Below are 16,837 nucleotides of genomic sequence, written 5' to 3' on the forward strand. Positions count from 1 at the left end.
GCACAATCAAAGAGAATATTATTTATTTATTATTTTTTTCAGGTACGTTTAAAAAAAAAAATCAGGTATTTCAGGTATATTTATATGCAAACAGTTTTGCTTCAGGACCCAAATTCAAATCAAGTTCCCAAGACCAAATTTGTCTATTGTCTATTGACTTTAAAATCAAGCATGGATTTTCCTCATATAACAGCACAAACCCAGTAGTATGCAAAAAAATAACATAGGCTAAATAAATATTCAAGGACATTTTAATATTAAAATATGCTATTAAAAAATAAATACATATTTAATTTCATAAAATAAATGTCTTAAATGTGTGCGTGTATACATAGTGTACAAATTTTTGTACTAGCGTAGCATTGGATATATTTATAACTGAAGATGCGTGTATGTATGTGTGTATGTAAAGAAGGAAAGCTGTCTGTCTGTCTCTGTCAAGCACTCGTTCTGTGCTGTGCAGCACCTGTTGATATTTCAGAAAGTTATCATGAAGGATTGTTTCTTTTCCAGCTGTTGTTCTGTATAGTGTTTCCTCATTCACACAGAACACTGCTGTTTATGGGTCAGCCTGTATGTGCCATTCAAAACTGTAATACTAGAATGTGAGTCAGACTCGTACAACAGAGTGTCAAGTTATAAAGGCACGGATAAACAAGTCATTAAGCTCTCCATCCGGCATCCATGCTTCCCCGGCCTCACATGGGCCATCTGACCTCATTTCAGGATACAAATAGGAAAATGAAAACTAAAACAGCAGCTGGAATGATATTTGGTGAATGCAGACTGGTGTGGGCACAGAGCCAGTTAGACCATTGATAAGCTGATCTCTGTTCTCTTATGAGACAGCATGCATGTTTAAACACAGACAATCACACACACCATTACTGAAAACTCCCTGTGTTGAGCAGTCTGTCTGAGCTGCTCTCATTTTATGCATATTGACTTACTACAGTAAGTCAAGTGAGCTAGAACCAAAAAAGTGCTTAATGGGGAAAAACAGCAAGGGTTTTATTTATTAGCTGAGGTATATGTAATGTAACTTTTAAATGCACACTGAATATGCTTTACATTTACATCATGCAAATAAAGATTGTAGTTGTAACAGTGTCAAAACCTCATATAAATCGAAATTCGATGGTGATCGGGGGAAAAATATCAAATTATTAACAATAATCATTTTGAAAAACATTTTATACAATGTTTTTAAACAATTCAGGACACACAGGAAGGTGAAAAACAGAAGGTGGGAAATGCTTTTGGCTTCAGGAAGGAAATCAAAGCAGGAAGAGATAAAATCCATGTTTTTGTTTTGAATTATGTCCAAACACATAAAACCATTTCCTTTCTCATATTAAACCCCTCTCTCTCAATCTCTGTTATTAACTGTTATTAGTATTTATAGCCCAGTTCCCAGACAGAAACTGATTTTTATTTCGAAGTGCATAGCGTTTGGAAACTGACAGTGAAATATCTGTATTTAATATGACAAACCTAGGACAGGATCAGTTTAACCAGCTTAACCAGTTTATTATTTTTTCTGTAATTAATATTAACAGTACATATTTCCCCTGTTATAAAACTAAATAATGTGCAAATGTTTTATATCAGAGAAAATATGTTTCATGCTTTTAAGAGCTCTGCAAAAAGTACCGGACAAAGAAAATATATTATCTTATATATCAACAATCAATATATTAAATTATTTAATATATATTTAATATATACTGAATAATACAATTGTTTTTATATAACAATATATTGAATAATATTAAAAATGACAACATATCTACTCATATAATATGCATGTAATTTAATTTTATATTCAGTAATGCAATGCAAAATATTTAGATGTTATATATGTGTAATGTATGTACACAGTTATGAGGAAAATATATTTTGTTATATAATGTGAATACTGTATATACTGTATGTGCACATGCATATATACAGTATTTTTTATATACCATAGCCGCATGGTACATTCATATATTGTAAAATATTGAAATGTATCTGGGCCATGAAAACCAATCAGACCTTGACCATGGGCTTTGTGACACTGTGATATTTGTGGCATATCCTGCATTAATGATTAAACATAAATGATTAATGGTTGCCAATTGTTAGTAATAGGAATTGTAAAATATGATTATGGTCATGGTTTGTGGAGTAAACACGTCAAACAGGTGAGCCTTGCATGTTCATGATGACGTGTGTGTGTGTGTGTGTGCGTGTGTGTGTGTGTGTGGGTGGAGAAAACACTGCAGCAGCTGAAACACTTTTGTTTTCTGCTTATTGTTAAAGTTACATAACTACATTTTTGTCCTAGTCACTTTGAAGAGTTTCAAAAGTCGTACTGACCCAAAACCAAAACTACTACAGTTTTAATTTTGGACATTTACATGCACACACACAAAAAAAAAAATATATATATATATACAGTACAGACCAAAGTTTGGAAACATTACTATTTTTAATGTTTTTGAAAGAAGTTTCTTCTGCTCATCAAGTCTGCATTTTTTTGATCAAAAATACAGAAAAAAATGTAATATTGTGATATATTATTACAATTTAAAATAATTGTTTTTAAATGTATTATACTTTAAATTATCATTTATTTCTGTGATGTAAAGCTGAATTTTTAGGATCATTGTCACATGATCCTTTAGAAATTATTCTAATATCATGATTCATTATCAAAGTTGGAAACAGTTCTGCTGCTTAATATTTTTTCAGAACACGTGATACTTTTTTAGGATTCTTTGATGAATAAAAAGTAAAAAAAAAAAAAAAAGAAGCTATGTTTTTAAAATATAAATATTTTGTAATAACAATATACACTACTGGTCAGTAATTTGGGGTCAGTAATTTTTTTTCTTTCTTCTTTTTAAATAAAATCAATACTTTTATTCATCAAGGATGTGTTAAATTGATAAAAAGTGATAGTAAAGAAAATATATTATAAGAATATATATTATTAGAAAAAAAAATATTTTGAATAAATGCAGTTCTTTTTAACCTTTTATTCATCAAATATATTAGACAGCAGAACTGTTTCCAACACTCATAATAAATCAGAATATTAGAATGATTTCTAAATGATCATGTGATCGACTGGATGTTACATGTGACACTGAAGGCTGGAGTAATGATGCTGAAAATTCAGCTTTGCATCACAGGAATAAATTATTTTTTTTAAGTAAATTCAAATAGAAAACTATTATTATAATATTTCACAATATTACTGTTTTTTCTGTATTTTTGATCAAATGAATGCAGGCTTGATGAGCAGAAGAATCTTCTTTCAAAAACATAAAAAATAGTAATGTTTCCAAACTTTTGGTCTATACTGTATATATATATATATATATATTCACTCAAAAGTTGCTTGTAAATGTCACGAAATAATAGTAACAGCAAGTAACACATTAAATGTGAATTTTTAAAGGGAAAAAAATTTTTTTTTGTAAAATATACTCCAATAAACTTGAATGAACGCTATGGATGTGCATCAAAATAAATATGGATATGGTAATTGCTTCCAATTAATCAGTACCATAGCATATATGTCAAAATACCATAGTACAGTAACTAACAGCATTTATATGTAAATAGATGGAAAAAGTGGAATTATGTTAACATGCATTGTGCAAACACATAAATAACCATGAATCACATGCAAACCATATGCAAACATTTAAGTCTGACGTTTTAATAAATATTTACATGTACATTACATTTACATGTATTCATTTGGCAGATGCTTTTATCCAGAGTGGCTTGATATATATATATATATATATATATATATATATATATATATATATATATATATATATATAACTATATATTCCAATTATCATTTATGTGCATTGTTTGGTGTACACTGAAAAACTAATTTGCTTAGGATTTACTTTGAAACAATTTTCAACCAGAAATTGATAGTGAATTTCACAAAAATATTATAACGACATGGCAAGTACACTGTACTTTCTTGCCATTTTATTTGTAATTATTTGTGGAATTCACTAATATCTGCGTGAAACATTTTTTCTAAGTAATTGATTGCACTGAACATGTTGAATTAAAAGTTACTTTTTCAACTAGACAGAATGAAATAGCATAGTATATCAATCTACAATAATTTGTTACAACAGTGTAGAGTTGCATAAAAATGTAGCTGATTAGTTTAGTCTAGGTCTACAGCACATAAATGTGTTTATTTTATGATTTTGAAAATGACAGAATCAGCAGACCACTCTTTCTGTGACAATAAGAATGCTACTAGCATTAATAATTTAACAATAACATTAATAATTTAATAATAACTTTGATTTTAACAATGCATTAATAAATGTTCATTCTTAGTTCATGTTAACTAAAGTAGTTAACTGTTGCTTTATTTTAATGTTGCCTTTTATTGACTGTGATTGCCGAGGGCAGATGGTGTTTCTGCAGACCTGTCCATGTGAAGGAAAGCTCACAATGGGCCAAAATCCAAATGCACAATATTTCCTTTGTGCAATGGCACACACACATGCAGCAGTGGCCTGATCTGTTGACCCAGCGCTCTTGGCAGTTCGAAATAAACCAGGTAACCTGAGAAGCCTGTTTTCCCTGAGCTTTCCTTTATAGGACAGGCCTCTCACTCTCTCTTTTCTGTTTTTCTCCCAATACTTTCACTTCTGTGTCCATCACCACTCTCTCTCATTCCTCCCTTCAGCGCTGACCTACTTTTCAACTGACCTGTTTATGCAAGCCTTTATGCGCTCCAGTCACAAAATGGGACAAATGGGAAGCTGAATCCATGGGACTGAGCTACTGTTGCCACTGCTGTTGTTTGGGGATCATTAGCTGTACCTCTCAGCTCTGCTGCAGCCATTGCAATTGTGTTTCAAAGCTCCCAAAATGTCACGACACTGACAAAAATAGAGTCGTTATTAATAGAATCGATGTAGTTATGAGGCTACTTCACTCAGCTCACTTTAGTGGTACTTATCTCTTTCATTGCCCATATTAACTAGTTGGGTTAATAGGTTGGGTTAATATTTATCAACGATATTTATTAATATTTATCAACATGATTCTCTGCAATATAGGCTTTTATGAAACAAATAATTAGCCTGTTTTTTTTTTAAATAGTTTACAATTTGGGAGGTTGATTTTCATATAAATTACAAATTTTGTAAAAAATATATTTGTTTAAACCTTTTTATGAAGAATCAAATCCAATCTGAAATGCAACTAAACATATAATTATATATGTTTATAATTAGATATAATTATTTATATATTCAATATATTTTGCACTTTAATATATTAACATATATATTAGCAATATACTTTTGGCCATGTTGTTCTGAACATTTTATTCATCAAAGAATCCTGAAAAAAAAAAACATATTAAGCACCACAACTTAAAAATTATTAAAAAATATATTTAATGACAATCATGCTTGAAATAATTCTCAGTGTCTCATTACAGATGATCCCCCCCCCCCCCCCCCCAAATAAAATCACTATATAATATCAATTTACATTATATAAAATATACATCCTTAGCCTTGCTATTCTGGCTATAGATTATGCATTGAAGCTCTGCTAGACAGACCTCAGTTAGGCCTCATTATAATCAGTGAGCTCTAGTTCTGTTGTGTCACCTCGTCTGTTTGTAGTGTTGACCCGGTCAGGGTGTTTCCGATCAGACGGTATGGTGTCTCGGGTGAGATCTAAATCCCCTCAGCCCAATCCCTCATTCTGTCCCGGTGTTTTCTCTCTCTCTACCAGACTCATATTGAATAGACTCTTATGTCAGCTCTGTGTTTGGGACCTGTCTGAGTGCTTCTGTGTCCTCACACACAGATTGTGTAACATCCTCCTTGTTGAAATGTAATCAGAACAAGGGTTTTGGTTTTATTCAAAGGACACAAGTCGATGAGACTGGCTCGATTCGATATTTTAGGCATTGTATGTTCGTTTCATTCAGCTAAACTAAAGCAGGTCATGTTATTTAGTTATCATGATATCAAATATCATGTTACATTATGAGTGACTGTCAATGTGTAATGTGTACATATCAGTTCGCTGAACACTAGTTTAAGCAGTACACTGAGTAACTAGGTCGGTGTTATGTAACTAAAGTAAGCCTGCGGTAAAGCTAGACTGATGTGTGTCAGTGTGTCAGGATCTCAAGATATTCAACACTTCTTCCCTTTCGCAATGTTAAACCAGATTAAAACAGACGATACAGGCTGTTTATTCTTGCCTGTGTTCACTAATCTCTTTTAGCTTAAGTGAAATTCTTTTTAGACAGCAGTCAAAACTTCTTCAAACATACTGAAAGGTTCACAATTATGTAATCTGATGTCAATAAATTTGATTCAATAAGGATATAATTGCATGTTGTGAAATCGAATTACATAACTGAGGTATATAATTATGTAGGTGGATGAATTATTAAAAATGATTTCAAAACAAATGCATGAATAACGCAACGTTTTTTATTTTTTTGTTGAATTTTTGAAATGCACCCAATTTAATTTTTTTTTTCTTTTACAATATGCAGTTATTTCAAAACAGAGCAACAAAACAACAGTGTCACGGTCTACTCAATAACACCAAACAAGCCTTGCTTGTTTTGTTTTTTTCACTTTTGTTTTGATAAAACCATAAGAAAATAAAAACATTAAGCATCATTCAGTTTAAAACACACTGAAAGGAGATAGGTGACATTGTGGTGACCAAATACGAAATCACAGTAAACTGGAATTAAAGATGCGCCTAGTGATAAACAGGACAAAACTTGGCCCCCAAAACAGTTTACAATACAGTGTTTGAGAATAAAAATATTTTACATTTATACACAAGTGCCATAAGTTAACGTGACATGTAGACTTATTTAGAAAAATACAAAAGGGAGGTTGTGACTACATAAAGCTACACCTGAAAAATTTACAAGCATGCTTTGAAAAGTAAAAAATAAAATTACAAAACATTTAAATTAATTTTTCCTGTTCTTTCTGTAACAGGCTATGAAGAAAATCAATGTTTTTACATCAGTTGGTGTATAATGAAAACTATAAACATGGAAGCTACATTAAAGGGAAGCAAGATATGTACTTTAAGGGTAGGTTTAACATTTTAAACATTATCTGGAAAAGACATTTTACGCTAAACGCCAAGTAGTGTTGCAAGACCAGGCAATGAGCTATAACTGCAATGAAAACACATTTTAGTATCTATGACATGAAGCTTACATCAACCCGCTAATATATCTGTAAAGGCTTTGGGGCATTTAGAAATTTTCCTATAAAAGGACAGTTTTTAAAAAAATATTTAATTGCAAATTAAAGTTTTAAAAAAGTGAGTAACAAACACACTGATATTGTACAGTATTTTTGACAAGGACCAAATCATTATTCACATAACTCCCTATTTTTTAATGTAAACTTTCTTCTTAAAATATATTCTTATATAATATTTATATCACATTTTATACATACAAACCAAGTGCCTGATCAAGGAGGAGTGGTAGCTAGGCTGTTTAATGTGGGAAAAGTGATGGGGAGCACTAGTTAGAAAAACAGATAGAGGTAGGGAGCAGAGAGAGGTATGAACTTAAGCCATGTTTCTTTGGTCAAGGGACATATTCCCTGAATCTTCTGGTGTTTGGTGTGTATAAATGTGGTGCATAGCCACCTGCAAATGTTCTGTTGTTAAGGTGTGGCCAAAAACTAAAAAAGGGGCACTTCAAGTTGCCTGTTTACAAATATGAATCCATTACCATGCATCACATATGGTAGATATTGCTTTCGAATTGAATGTACACTTTGACATATTGTTGCAGCATGGGAACTATGGGTAAATGTGATCAACAGCACGTCATCCATTTCATTCTGTTATAAAAGTGCTGCTGTAACCTTAAGAGGAGGTTAAACAAACAAACAAAACCAACTCAAGAAAAGTATATACATTATGGTACAATGCAGCAGTCCTGACGATATCCTCTTCCCTTATACCTTGGCATTTGAACAGGGAATGGGGTACAAGATCAGGTAGGACCTCAAGATGGGTTTATAAAAAGTCTCTCGGGGCTTTATATCAAGACCCAAGTGAGTCCCACAGTTTTATGTTTAGTCATGTCTCTTGTTGCAACTGTTGCGCATACTGGATTCCTTCTTCCCACATTCAATGCTTCCAGCCGAGGTGTCCTGCTTGCAAAACCCTGAACTCGACTCGCCACCAGGTTGAGACAAGGCCAGGTAAGGATGCTGAGGTAATGGCTGGAAGTTAGCATGTGGTGTTGTAGTCGAGTCTTGAGATGATGCACTGCCACTTTGAGCTCTGTGCTTGAGTCTCAGTTTGTGGGGTAGGGCAGTGCCTTTGATTTCTGCTTGTCCATCTATGTATTGGCTTGGTGAGAAAGAGCTCTGGGTCACGAATATGTGAGGGTAGTAGCTGCCTGTATCGGAGCAAGATGAAGAGGGAGACTCATCATCGGTGGAGCCCTCTTTATCAGAGCTGCGAGGATCCCCATCACTTGAGGAAGTGTCCTTTCCTGAATTAGCCTCGTAGTACTCTTCGTGTCTCAAGCTTCCTTCGTAGGTCAGCACTGGTGGATCGTCATTCTCCAGGGTGCCATTAGAACAGTGGTAGATCTGTGTTTCATCTTCTTCCTTTGGTCTCATTAAAAGATCCGGGGCAGCAGAATCAACCCTGGGGGTCTGTCGCTGTGCAATGTAAGCTTGCCTTTCGGCTGCTTCCCCATCTGGGTAGTCATAAGGTGGAGAGTCCAAAGTATTTCTCTCTAGTCGTTTAGACACCTCTGCCAAGCTTTTGAGACTTCCAGTTGGTCCCTCTGTAGGTTGATTGAGGTTCTGCTCTTCTTTAGGAATCATTTCCTGAGTTTCCACAGGATACGAGGCACTGCTTGAACGGAATAGGATAACACTTCTTTGAGCAGATTGTGGGATGACTGGACTTGCATGGGTCTCGTGGCGTTGTTGCTTCTGTTGATTTCCTGTATAATCTGGCTCAAAAGGGTGCTGGTGAAGTACTGCAGGCAATCTAGAATGAATGTTTAACATGAATTGTGTGGCAGTGCTATTGACAATGTCCATATCCAGACCCATACCTTCCTGCTTGATGTCATACACAAATGGCTCTGGGCTGTCCCGAGAGGAGCCATCTGACATATCAGAGAGGGAACCCCGTGGGGAGTACTTTGCCAAATTCACATGCCCGTCCCCTCGAACAGACTGCTCCGTTTCAGAAGAATCAGAGTTTATCATCATCTGAGAAACACTGGAGTAACCATTAGGGTAGAAGAGACTGGTGCTAGAGGAAGATGTAGAGTTTTCCCCAGAAGTTCCATTGACTGCTCCACTGATCTGCTGACTCTTTTCCAAGTAGGAGGCTGTACTTATCAGACCAAATCTGAGTTTAAGCTGTAAAAGCTCAGTTTTCAGGCGAACATTCTCATCATTCAGTGCCATAACTCTGTTCTCTAGGATCATGTCATTAAAGCGTCGTTTCTCCCGGGAACGCTTGGCTGCCTCGTTGTTCTTGCGTCGCTTTTCCCAGTAGCATGCATCCTTTTTCTCATCTGAGATGAACTCACGCTTGCGTCGACAGCTCATGTTTGGCTTTGATTTGAGAAGGCGGCCCTTGTGAATGTTGCTTTGAGGTGAATGGACAAGATCACCGTAGTCCAGAATGCTTTCTGTGTTCTTTAAGGTTTTGCTTGCACTGGAATTTGTAGAGATTTGTAAGCTCACGCTTTCCATTGTTCCTTAATGGGAGCCAGTTTGGGACCTTGGCTTCACCACTGGTAATGGAAATAAATGAAGAATCAAGGATGGGGTAAAGGTGGCTATGGGAATTCCTGTATAATATCCCAAAAAACTGTGGACTGGAGAATCTACAACTAAGTAGCTGGATCAGCAAAGACTTTATGAGATATTTTAGTTTCTGGAAAACTGAACCTCATTGATTTTGTTGATGTGAAGCTCAAGCAAATCTCAAGTGATCCAGGTTGGCTAAGAAGAGTAAGAACAGTTACACCTCTTTATAAGTCTCCTGCTTTTAACAAACCAGAAGAATTCCTCAAGGAGTAAACTCTTCTGGCTGTCTTGCGCACAATGTCTGTCAAAGCCAAACCGGGGAACGAAAGAGGGGCAATAAAGTCCTGAAGTACAGAAAATGTGACCAAATTTGTATAAAGGATTCTGACCCCTTTTCTTTGTTTTCACTTTTATAACTTTATGTAACAGCTCTATCAAGCCGACAGAGATGTGTCCCAGTGCCTTGAGCGTGTTGGAGGATATAGGTCACTCGGTCTGCCCCAGCTTGTCAGTCACTTGGGGAGGGGTGCTGCTGCTCCCAAAGCCTCCAGCTGGCTGTTCGATGAAAGGCTGGAAACATAAAAGAGAAAAGAAAGACAGATTTGTTAATCCTCAAAAGCTAAAGCAACACACAGTTTGCCTTTAGGCACTTCAAAAATATCTTTTAATTTGTTGTGCTTTTTAATTTTTAATGAAACTCTCCATGCTTCTCTGCGTGGCTGGGTTATCAGAAGTTTTAGAAGTGGAATCTTCAGCAGTGTCTTTGTCATATCCCATTGCTTCATCTACTCGACCATGACAACCACAGAATGTTTTCTGTTTCCCGGCAACCACCGTCTGACCTGCTAACCCTGCTATTGATTTGTCTGTCTGCGACCCTTGACCTTTAGTCTCTTGCTAGACATTAGACTCTCATGATGCAAAGGGAAAGAGGTTAAGAACGCTATCAGCGATTACCCAAGCTGCACATTTTCTTTGTAAGGGGACCTACAGCGAAACAGAAATTACCTAAAAACAGAGTTTCCTCATTCTGAAAGAAGGCACATCAACCTTTCTACAGAATTCAGTCAAGACTGTTCTGTAAACAGGACTACTCATGTGGTAAACATTAGCAATGAACACATGATTTGTTTTAACATTTTGAAACCTTATCCTGTATTACATCATCTGGTATGAGGGAACCAGTGCAAGAGGTTTGGGCTTTTGATACATTACCATCAAATCATACATCTCCTCTTTGGCTCCCCAGTCCAAACATTCTGATGCACCAATATGCAATGGGGCCCGAACTAAATTAAAAAACATTAACACTTCATTTTTAGTGACTATTCACTAAGGCTTTCAAGAACAACTTTGAAAGAAGCACACATTAGACAAAAAATGAAGAGAAGCCAAAAAAAAAAAAAACTTAAAATCTCAAATATCTGGTTAATATTTTCAGTCAATCCCAAAAGCTAGTAGGTAGACACAGATGGGATCCCAGTAATATTAAAGTCATAAATCTACTTTGGTACTGTGTAATATTTTATATGTTTTCTAACAATACAAGATTGAATATAAAGTGCACTATCACAAAGTTTAGTTCACACTACTGAGAGTAAAAGCATTCCTATATTTATAAGGAGTGCAACAGTAAAAGAGACTGTTAGTCTCTTAGACTATACTTGCATATCTAAAACAGCCCCATGACTCTGTAGCATTAAGTATGACATCTGCAACAGAAATTAGGCAGATGAACGCAGTGTAATTCCATGATGTAGCTGCCCTTTTTATGAGTTATGTTCTTCTCATCCCAGACATCTAAGGCACGTTACATAAATATAATATTAATTAATTCTGGTAATGCCTAAGAATTAATATGGCCAAAACTGGCATTTTCCTCCATTAATTAGTGGATGCAATGAATGGAATAAGTCCATAAAGTACAATTTTAATGAAATGCAAATAATGTTAAATGGGTAAACAGGGAGAATCAACGGTCATTTAAGTGAGGCATGAAACTAAAAGAGACTCCCCGAATGACCCAGTGACATAGAAACTGGGCCACTAGGAAGGGAAAAAAATTTTGTTTTTCCTTTGTGCTCAAATATAGGTCAGGAGTGCAACAGGCATCACGAGAAAGAGAGTGAGAGAGATAGAGGCATATAGGGCAAGGGAATTGAAGTGTTTGCTAAGAATAGATAGGTGAGGGATAGATTGAGGATAAACTGAATAAAGAGAATGCAGGGAAAAGAAGTTGCAGTCAATTTGTTGAACGCCAGCTACACAAACACAGAGGAGTTTTCCAAGACAGTTTCCAAGTTTTCAACAAAAAAATCCACATCAAGGATCAGCACCAATTTCACAATTATCTGAGAAAACCGAGAAGACAGAATCAAATTTGAACAAATGTATTAATACTGGCATAGTGTTCACTGTCAAATTTGTGAACAAATTGCTTGATTTAGTTCTTTTTAATGATTCATTCAGAGCATCTGCTGAATCTGACTGATTTCAACACAGTGAATCAATCAGACTCAAACTCATTTTCTCAATGAATCATCGCAGATTATTCACAAATGACAGACATTATTATCGACTTAATATGGTTTTAAAAACTGAAATATAATAATTAGAATTTTATATTTAAATACAGCTTCTCTTTCATGTAATATCTTCCTTAATAATGGAGGAAAGGGAAGAGTTTATTAATAAAAATAGTTAGTGGATGAGTTATTTAGCCTGTCAACCACACCCATGAGTCATTAAAAATGCATTTATCTCCTAGCATTAGCAGCAATGCAACTAATTATCAAATCTTAAGCATCAAGACACCAACAGCCAAACCATTTTAAAGAATCTGACATGACACACCTGTGTCTCTGTTACTCAAAACGGCTATTTATTGATTATCATGTGGCACATGGATTAAGGAATTAATTCCTAATAATTGACTTCACTGGATGACCTGCAATTAACAAAGCTTAAAATTGTCATGAGACAATAAAGCCCAATTTCACTTGCCCTATATATAGGATATGGGTTATATTTGTCCATGTGAGCTTTCATTGGGGAAGAAATAGCATGTCTGTCCCACTATAGTCTTAACTTGGGCGAGGCCTGGAAACTATAATTCAGCTCAAATGTTTCATGTGTTGCTTTACAGCCGTTTTGGTAATGGAAATAATGGGTGAAGGCAGGGGTGCTGGATTTCATTGTGGCCATGTAATTGACCCTGGGGCAGAATGTAATATTTGGCACGTGGTTAGGAGCTCATTTTGTTTCTCTTGTGGATTCCACGCCTGGGTTTATCTCCTCCAGTAGGAGGAAGGCAGGCCTTGGACAAGCAGGAGGAGTTTCAGGCTAACTCTTTCTATAAACACACTCATATCATCCTCTATTGAAAAAAAACAATGCTTTGACCAAGTCCATGTGTTTCACCAGTCACATGTGCTCTCTTGCCCTACAAAACTAAATGGTAATTCGCCTCTCCCTGTTAGCCACATCAACGATGCGCCTCCTCCCTTTCTTTTTCACTATGAGAAATCTCAAGAAATCCACCAACTGAATTAATTAATGTTTACTGCTGAAAGAGTACTTCGTCACAACCAACACTGTACATTAATAATGACATTGCACTTAAATGTTTTTGTTAGCTTTTAACAAAGATTCATCTCCACAGTTTAACATTAAAAAGGACTGGCACTACTAATGTGTTGTTCTTTGTTTTTTTTCATCATTGTTGCTGAATCAGGTCCCAGTTTGCAAGATTTCATTGTAAACTGGAAGAATCTTTGTTCTTTTTTGGTAGACTAGAGGGTGTGTTTTCTTCAGACTTATGACCTACATTCTGCACTGGCACACAAAGCGGTTTGTGTGATCCCCCCTGATGCCTTAAAGACCCTGCATATTTATTTAGATTTCATTTGCCACTTCTCATTTCTCACTGTTACATAACTCTTAACACAGAAAGATTGCATAAAGTCAAAAGTAAACTGCAAGTTGTCAAGAAGTTCTCACATCCACAAATTGTAGCCTGATCATGCATGAGTTTTTCTTCTGTGGAATCCTACAGTGCATGTTTGCTTACTACTTAGTTATACACTTTGCTGAACCTGAAATCTGTAATCTAAAATCTTATAATCTGAAACATACTTATACTACTATTAGCACACTACACTGTGTATCATAAGGGCATAAAACTTTAACTTAAAAACACAGTGATTACAACACGTGTGAATTGTACTGTATTAACACGTAATAAAAGATGAGCTCAATCAATCAGTTTACAATCTGTCAGGAAGTTCCGGAGAATAACAATGCAAAGTTCATTGATAATCATCATTTGATGGGATCATCACTGGGATACAAAACTAAATATAATAACTAAAGATAAAAGTGAGCTAAATAATAACGATCGCCTACTAGTTTCATTTAGTAGGCTATCTGATATGTACTGGTTTATTCACTGCATTTACAATTATCTGAGTTTCGCAAGCTTAAAATAGCCAGATTTGAAATAAAATCCCAAAGGACAATACGCACACTGTGTACCAAGATAAAATATTGATGGATATCAATAACGTAAACGAGCATTTATTTGTGCACGCACTGCATGTTGCTAGACAATTGTATTTTACATGCAACAATGTTGCATTTGATTGCCAGTCGGTTTGTTAGAGTCTAGCCTGCCAGGAAAGAGTTAACGGGTCCGAGCCTTCAAACGTAAACACCCGCGTTAACCTTTACCGAGCACGGTTACACGTGACGGCGAGAAGTGTGTCCGGGATTTTTCCTCCCAAACTGCCGCATTACCTTCATAACCCAATTGGGTTTCACACTTTATGAAAACTTATATTAAAACCTCATTGGCAAATATTAAGCATTAACCTTCTATCAAGACATTTCCAGCGATATAATGTAATAATATTAGCTAGTGTTTTTTGTTTTGTTTGTTTTTTTATCAAAATCGTAACAAGTGCTACCCGACTGGAATTTCTGTAACCCAGGTTCATGTTTCTTAATGTACTGACTAATCTTCAAATGGCGCAATATTATATCATTACTAAATGTAAACAAACAATAGGCTACGTCAGATATACATACAGAAAACTTTTATGCATGGTGAATTAATTTGTATAGACACATACAAATATTTTACGGCCATCAAGTGCCAACAATCACGAGGGGTCCTGGCCTCGCCTTAACATTGCGAACATGCACGTTGAGTAACATCCATGTTTACTATGTGAAAACACACTAAAATAAAATAAACCCTTATCTGTGAGTGAACAGGAGCCGTTGCATTTCAAATATCATTCCTGGTTTAATTGCAGTCACCTCATTTAATAACCGCGTAAAAATGTCCGCAAGATCACGACAGAAACACAAGCATCATCACCAATGCAGTTGTATTGAGCGTGCATCAATAATAAATTAAGCAAACATACCGTTTGTGGCTTTTATCTAAAATATCTTCAGTCTCCCGACGACTATTTGCAGTCTCTTTGTATCAGCCTCGGTGGCTTGAATAATAACTGAAGTGATCCACACACACACACACACACTCGCCGTATCCAGTGCGCATGGATTCCGCAGCCCGTGTGTCTTTGCTCTGGCTCCTTGTGTTGTGTTGGCGCAACCCTTTGCGAGGCGCTCCAGTATCCTGCCGCTAGCTGCTTCTGTTTAGAAATGTATGTTAGTAGGTCAGCGGTTGCATAACAGGACGCTTCGGGTGCCTCGTCACGTTTTGTTTCTCTCTTTTGTCCCCACCTACTTCCCGCCCTCATCCGAGAGCCTGGGGCGACGTGAGCGCATCACAGAGAGGGATCAGTCAGTCCAGACCATCTCTCAGATGAAGTACGGTCATATTCATGAGGCTGACATGGTGAAAACAAGTAGATGCTGAGGTTACATGTGTATTATGATATGCCTATCAAGGTGTATTCGGTAATCGCACGTAACACTCCCCTTCTCAGTTTTTAATTATTATTTTTTCAATTATTATTATTATTTTTTAAGTGGTTACTAAACATATACAAGCATAAACTAGTGCCTTGTGAAAGCCTTGTTCCAGTTTTCCATGCAAACACATGATGTTTGATTTTATTTATTTTAATGTCTGAGTGAATTCCAGTGACAGTATTTAAGGATATTTGTACAGGACTGTCTCAGTCATATTTCAGCCCCATTTTTTCTAAACAAAGCAAAAAAAAAAATCCATTTAGATTTAGAGCATTAAGATACTATTTTTCGGACAATAAAGTACATTTACCTTCAGTTATTACCCATATTTACTGTATGTATCCTGATCCTGACATCTTACTTTTGCATTTTGCTGTTTTTTTTTAATGGTGATTAATATTACTGCAATACCATGTATGATATAGCAATAAAACAATATATATATATATATATATATATATATATATATATATATATAAATATATTTTTAAATTTAATTGAAAAAGGGCAATCTAGCAAATGGTACCTAACAGATATTTAAACATAATGGTAATGAGAATATTATAGTTATATAATAATTATAATAACAGTAATAATACTAATAATTATTATTAATAAGCCCTATGATAAACAAAATTACCTTGATGGTATACTAACTAAATATTTAAAACTATTTATTTTGTTTTGTTTTATTTTACAGTGAAACAAAAACATTTTTTTTTGACAACTTCTGTGAAAATCCCCCATGTGCTGATCTAAATAGGAAAAAGGCACTGGCAAGATAATCATTTGTTTTCTAATGTAAATGTCCTTACTGATTGAAGTCACAGACACAATAGTTTTGCGAAGATGACCTTGAACTTAGATGTGGCCCGCTGTGCGCTCCCTCAACTCCTTCTACCCCTCACCCATCCCACCGAGCCTAGCATCATTTGCTGGAAGAGGTTTTCATGGCAACCGTCACGCTACCCGCCTTACGTCAGGCCAAGCCTTCCACTGAATGCGTGACTGATGAAGATCAGCCGGTCAGGGGTCAGTGGACTAGTGCAACA

The 16,837-nt window shown here is 35.5% G+C and overlaps 1 protein-coding gene across 3 annotated transcripts; it reads right to left on the minus strand.

Annotated features, from left to right (window-relative positions):
- Positions 1 to 6,622: 6,622 nt before the first annotated feature.
- On the minus strand, positions 6,623 to 15,545 carry LOC132149549 (uncharacterized). 3 transcript variants are annotated; one of them, XR_009435034.1, is made up of 3 exons: positions 15,272 to 15,545; positions 7,055 to 10,412; positions 6,623 to 7,010 (listed from the first exon to the last, which is right to left on the minus strand). XR_009435034.1 is itself a non-coding variant. In XM_059558879.1 (3 exons), exons 2-3 carry the CDS (start codon positions 9,783 to 9,785, stop codon positions 8,133 to 8,135), a joined length of 1,623 nt encoding a protein of 540 aa, XP_059414862.1. In that variant the 5' UTR covers positions 9,786 to 10,412; positions 15,272 to 15,544; the 3' UTR covers positions 6,623 to 8,132. The 3 variants fall into 3 exon arrangements, 2 of the variants coding, with proteins under 2 accessions (XP_059414862.1, XP_059414861.1); XM_059558879.1 differs by having other exon boundaries at positions 6,623 to 8,193; positions 8,224 to 10,412; positions 15,272 to 15,544; XM_059558878.1 differs by having other exon boundaries at positions 6,623 to 10,412.
- Positions 15,546 to 16,837: the final 1,292 nt, after the last annotated feature.

This window comes from Carassius carassius, chromosome 9 (assembly GCF_963082965.1).
Source record: "Carassius carassius chromosome 9, fCarCar2.1, whole genome shotgun sequence".
NCBI lineage: Eukaryota > Metazoa > Chordata > Actinopteri > Cypriniformes > Cyprinidae > Carassius > Carassius carassius.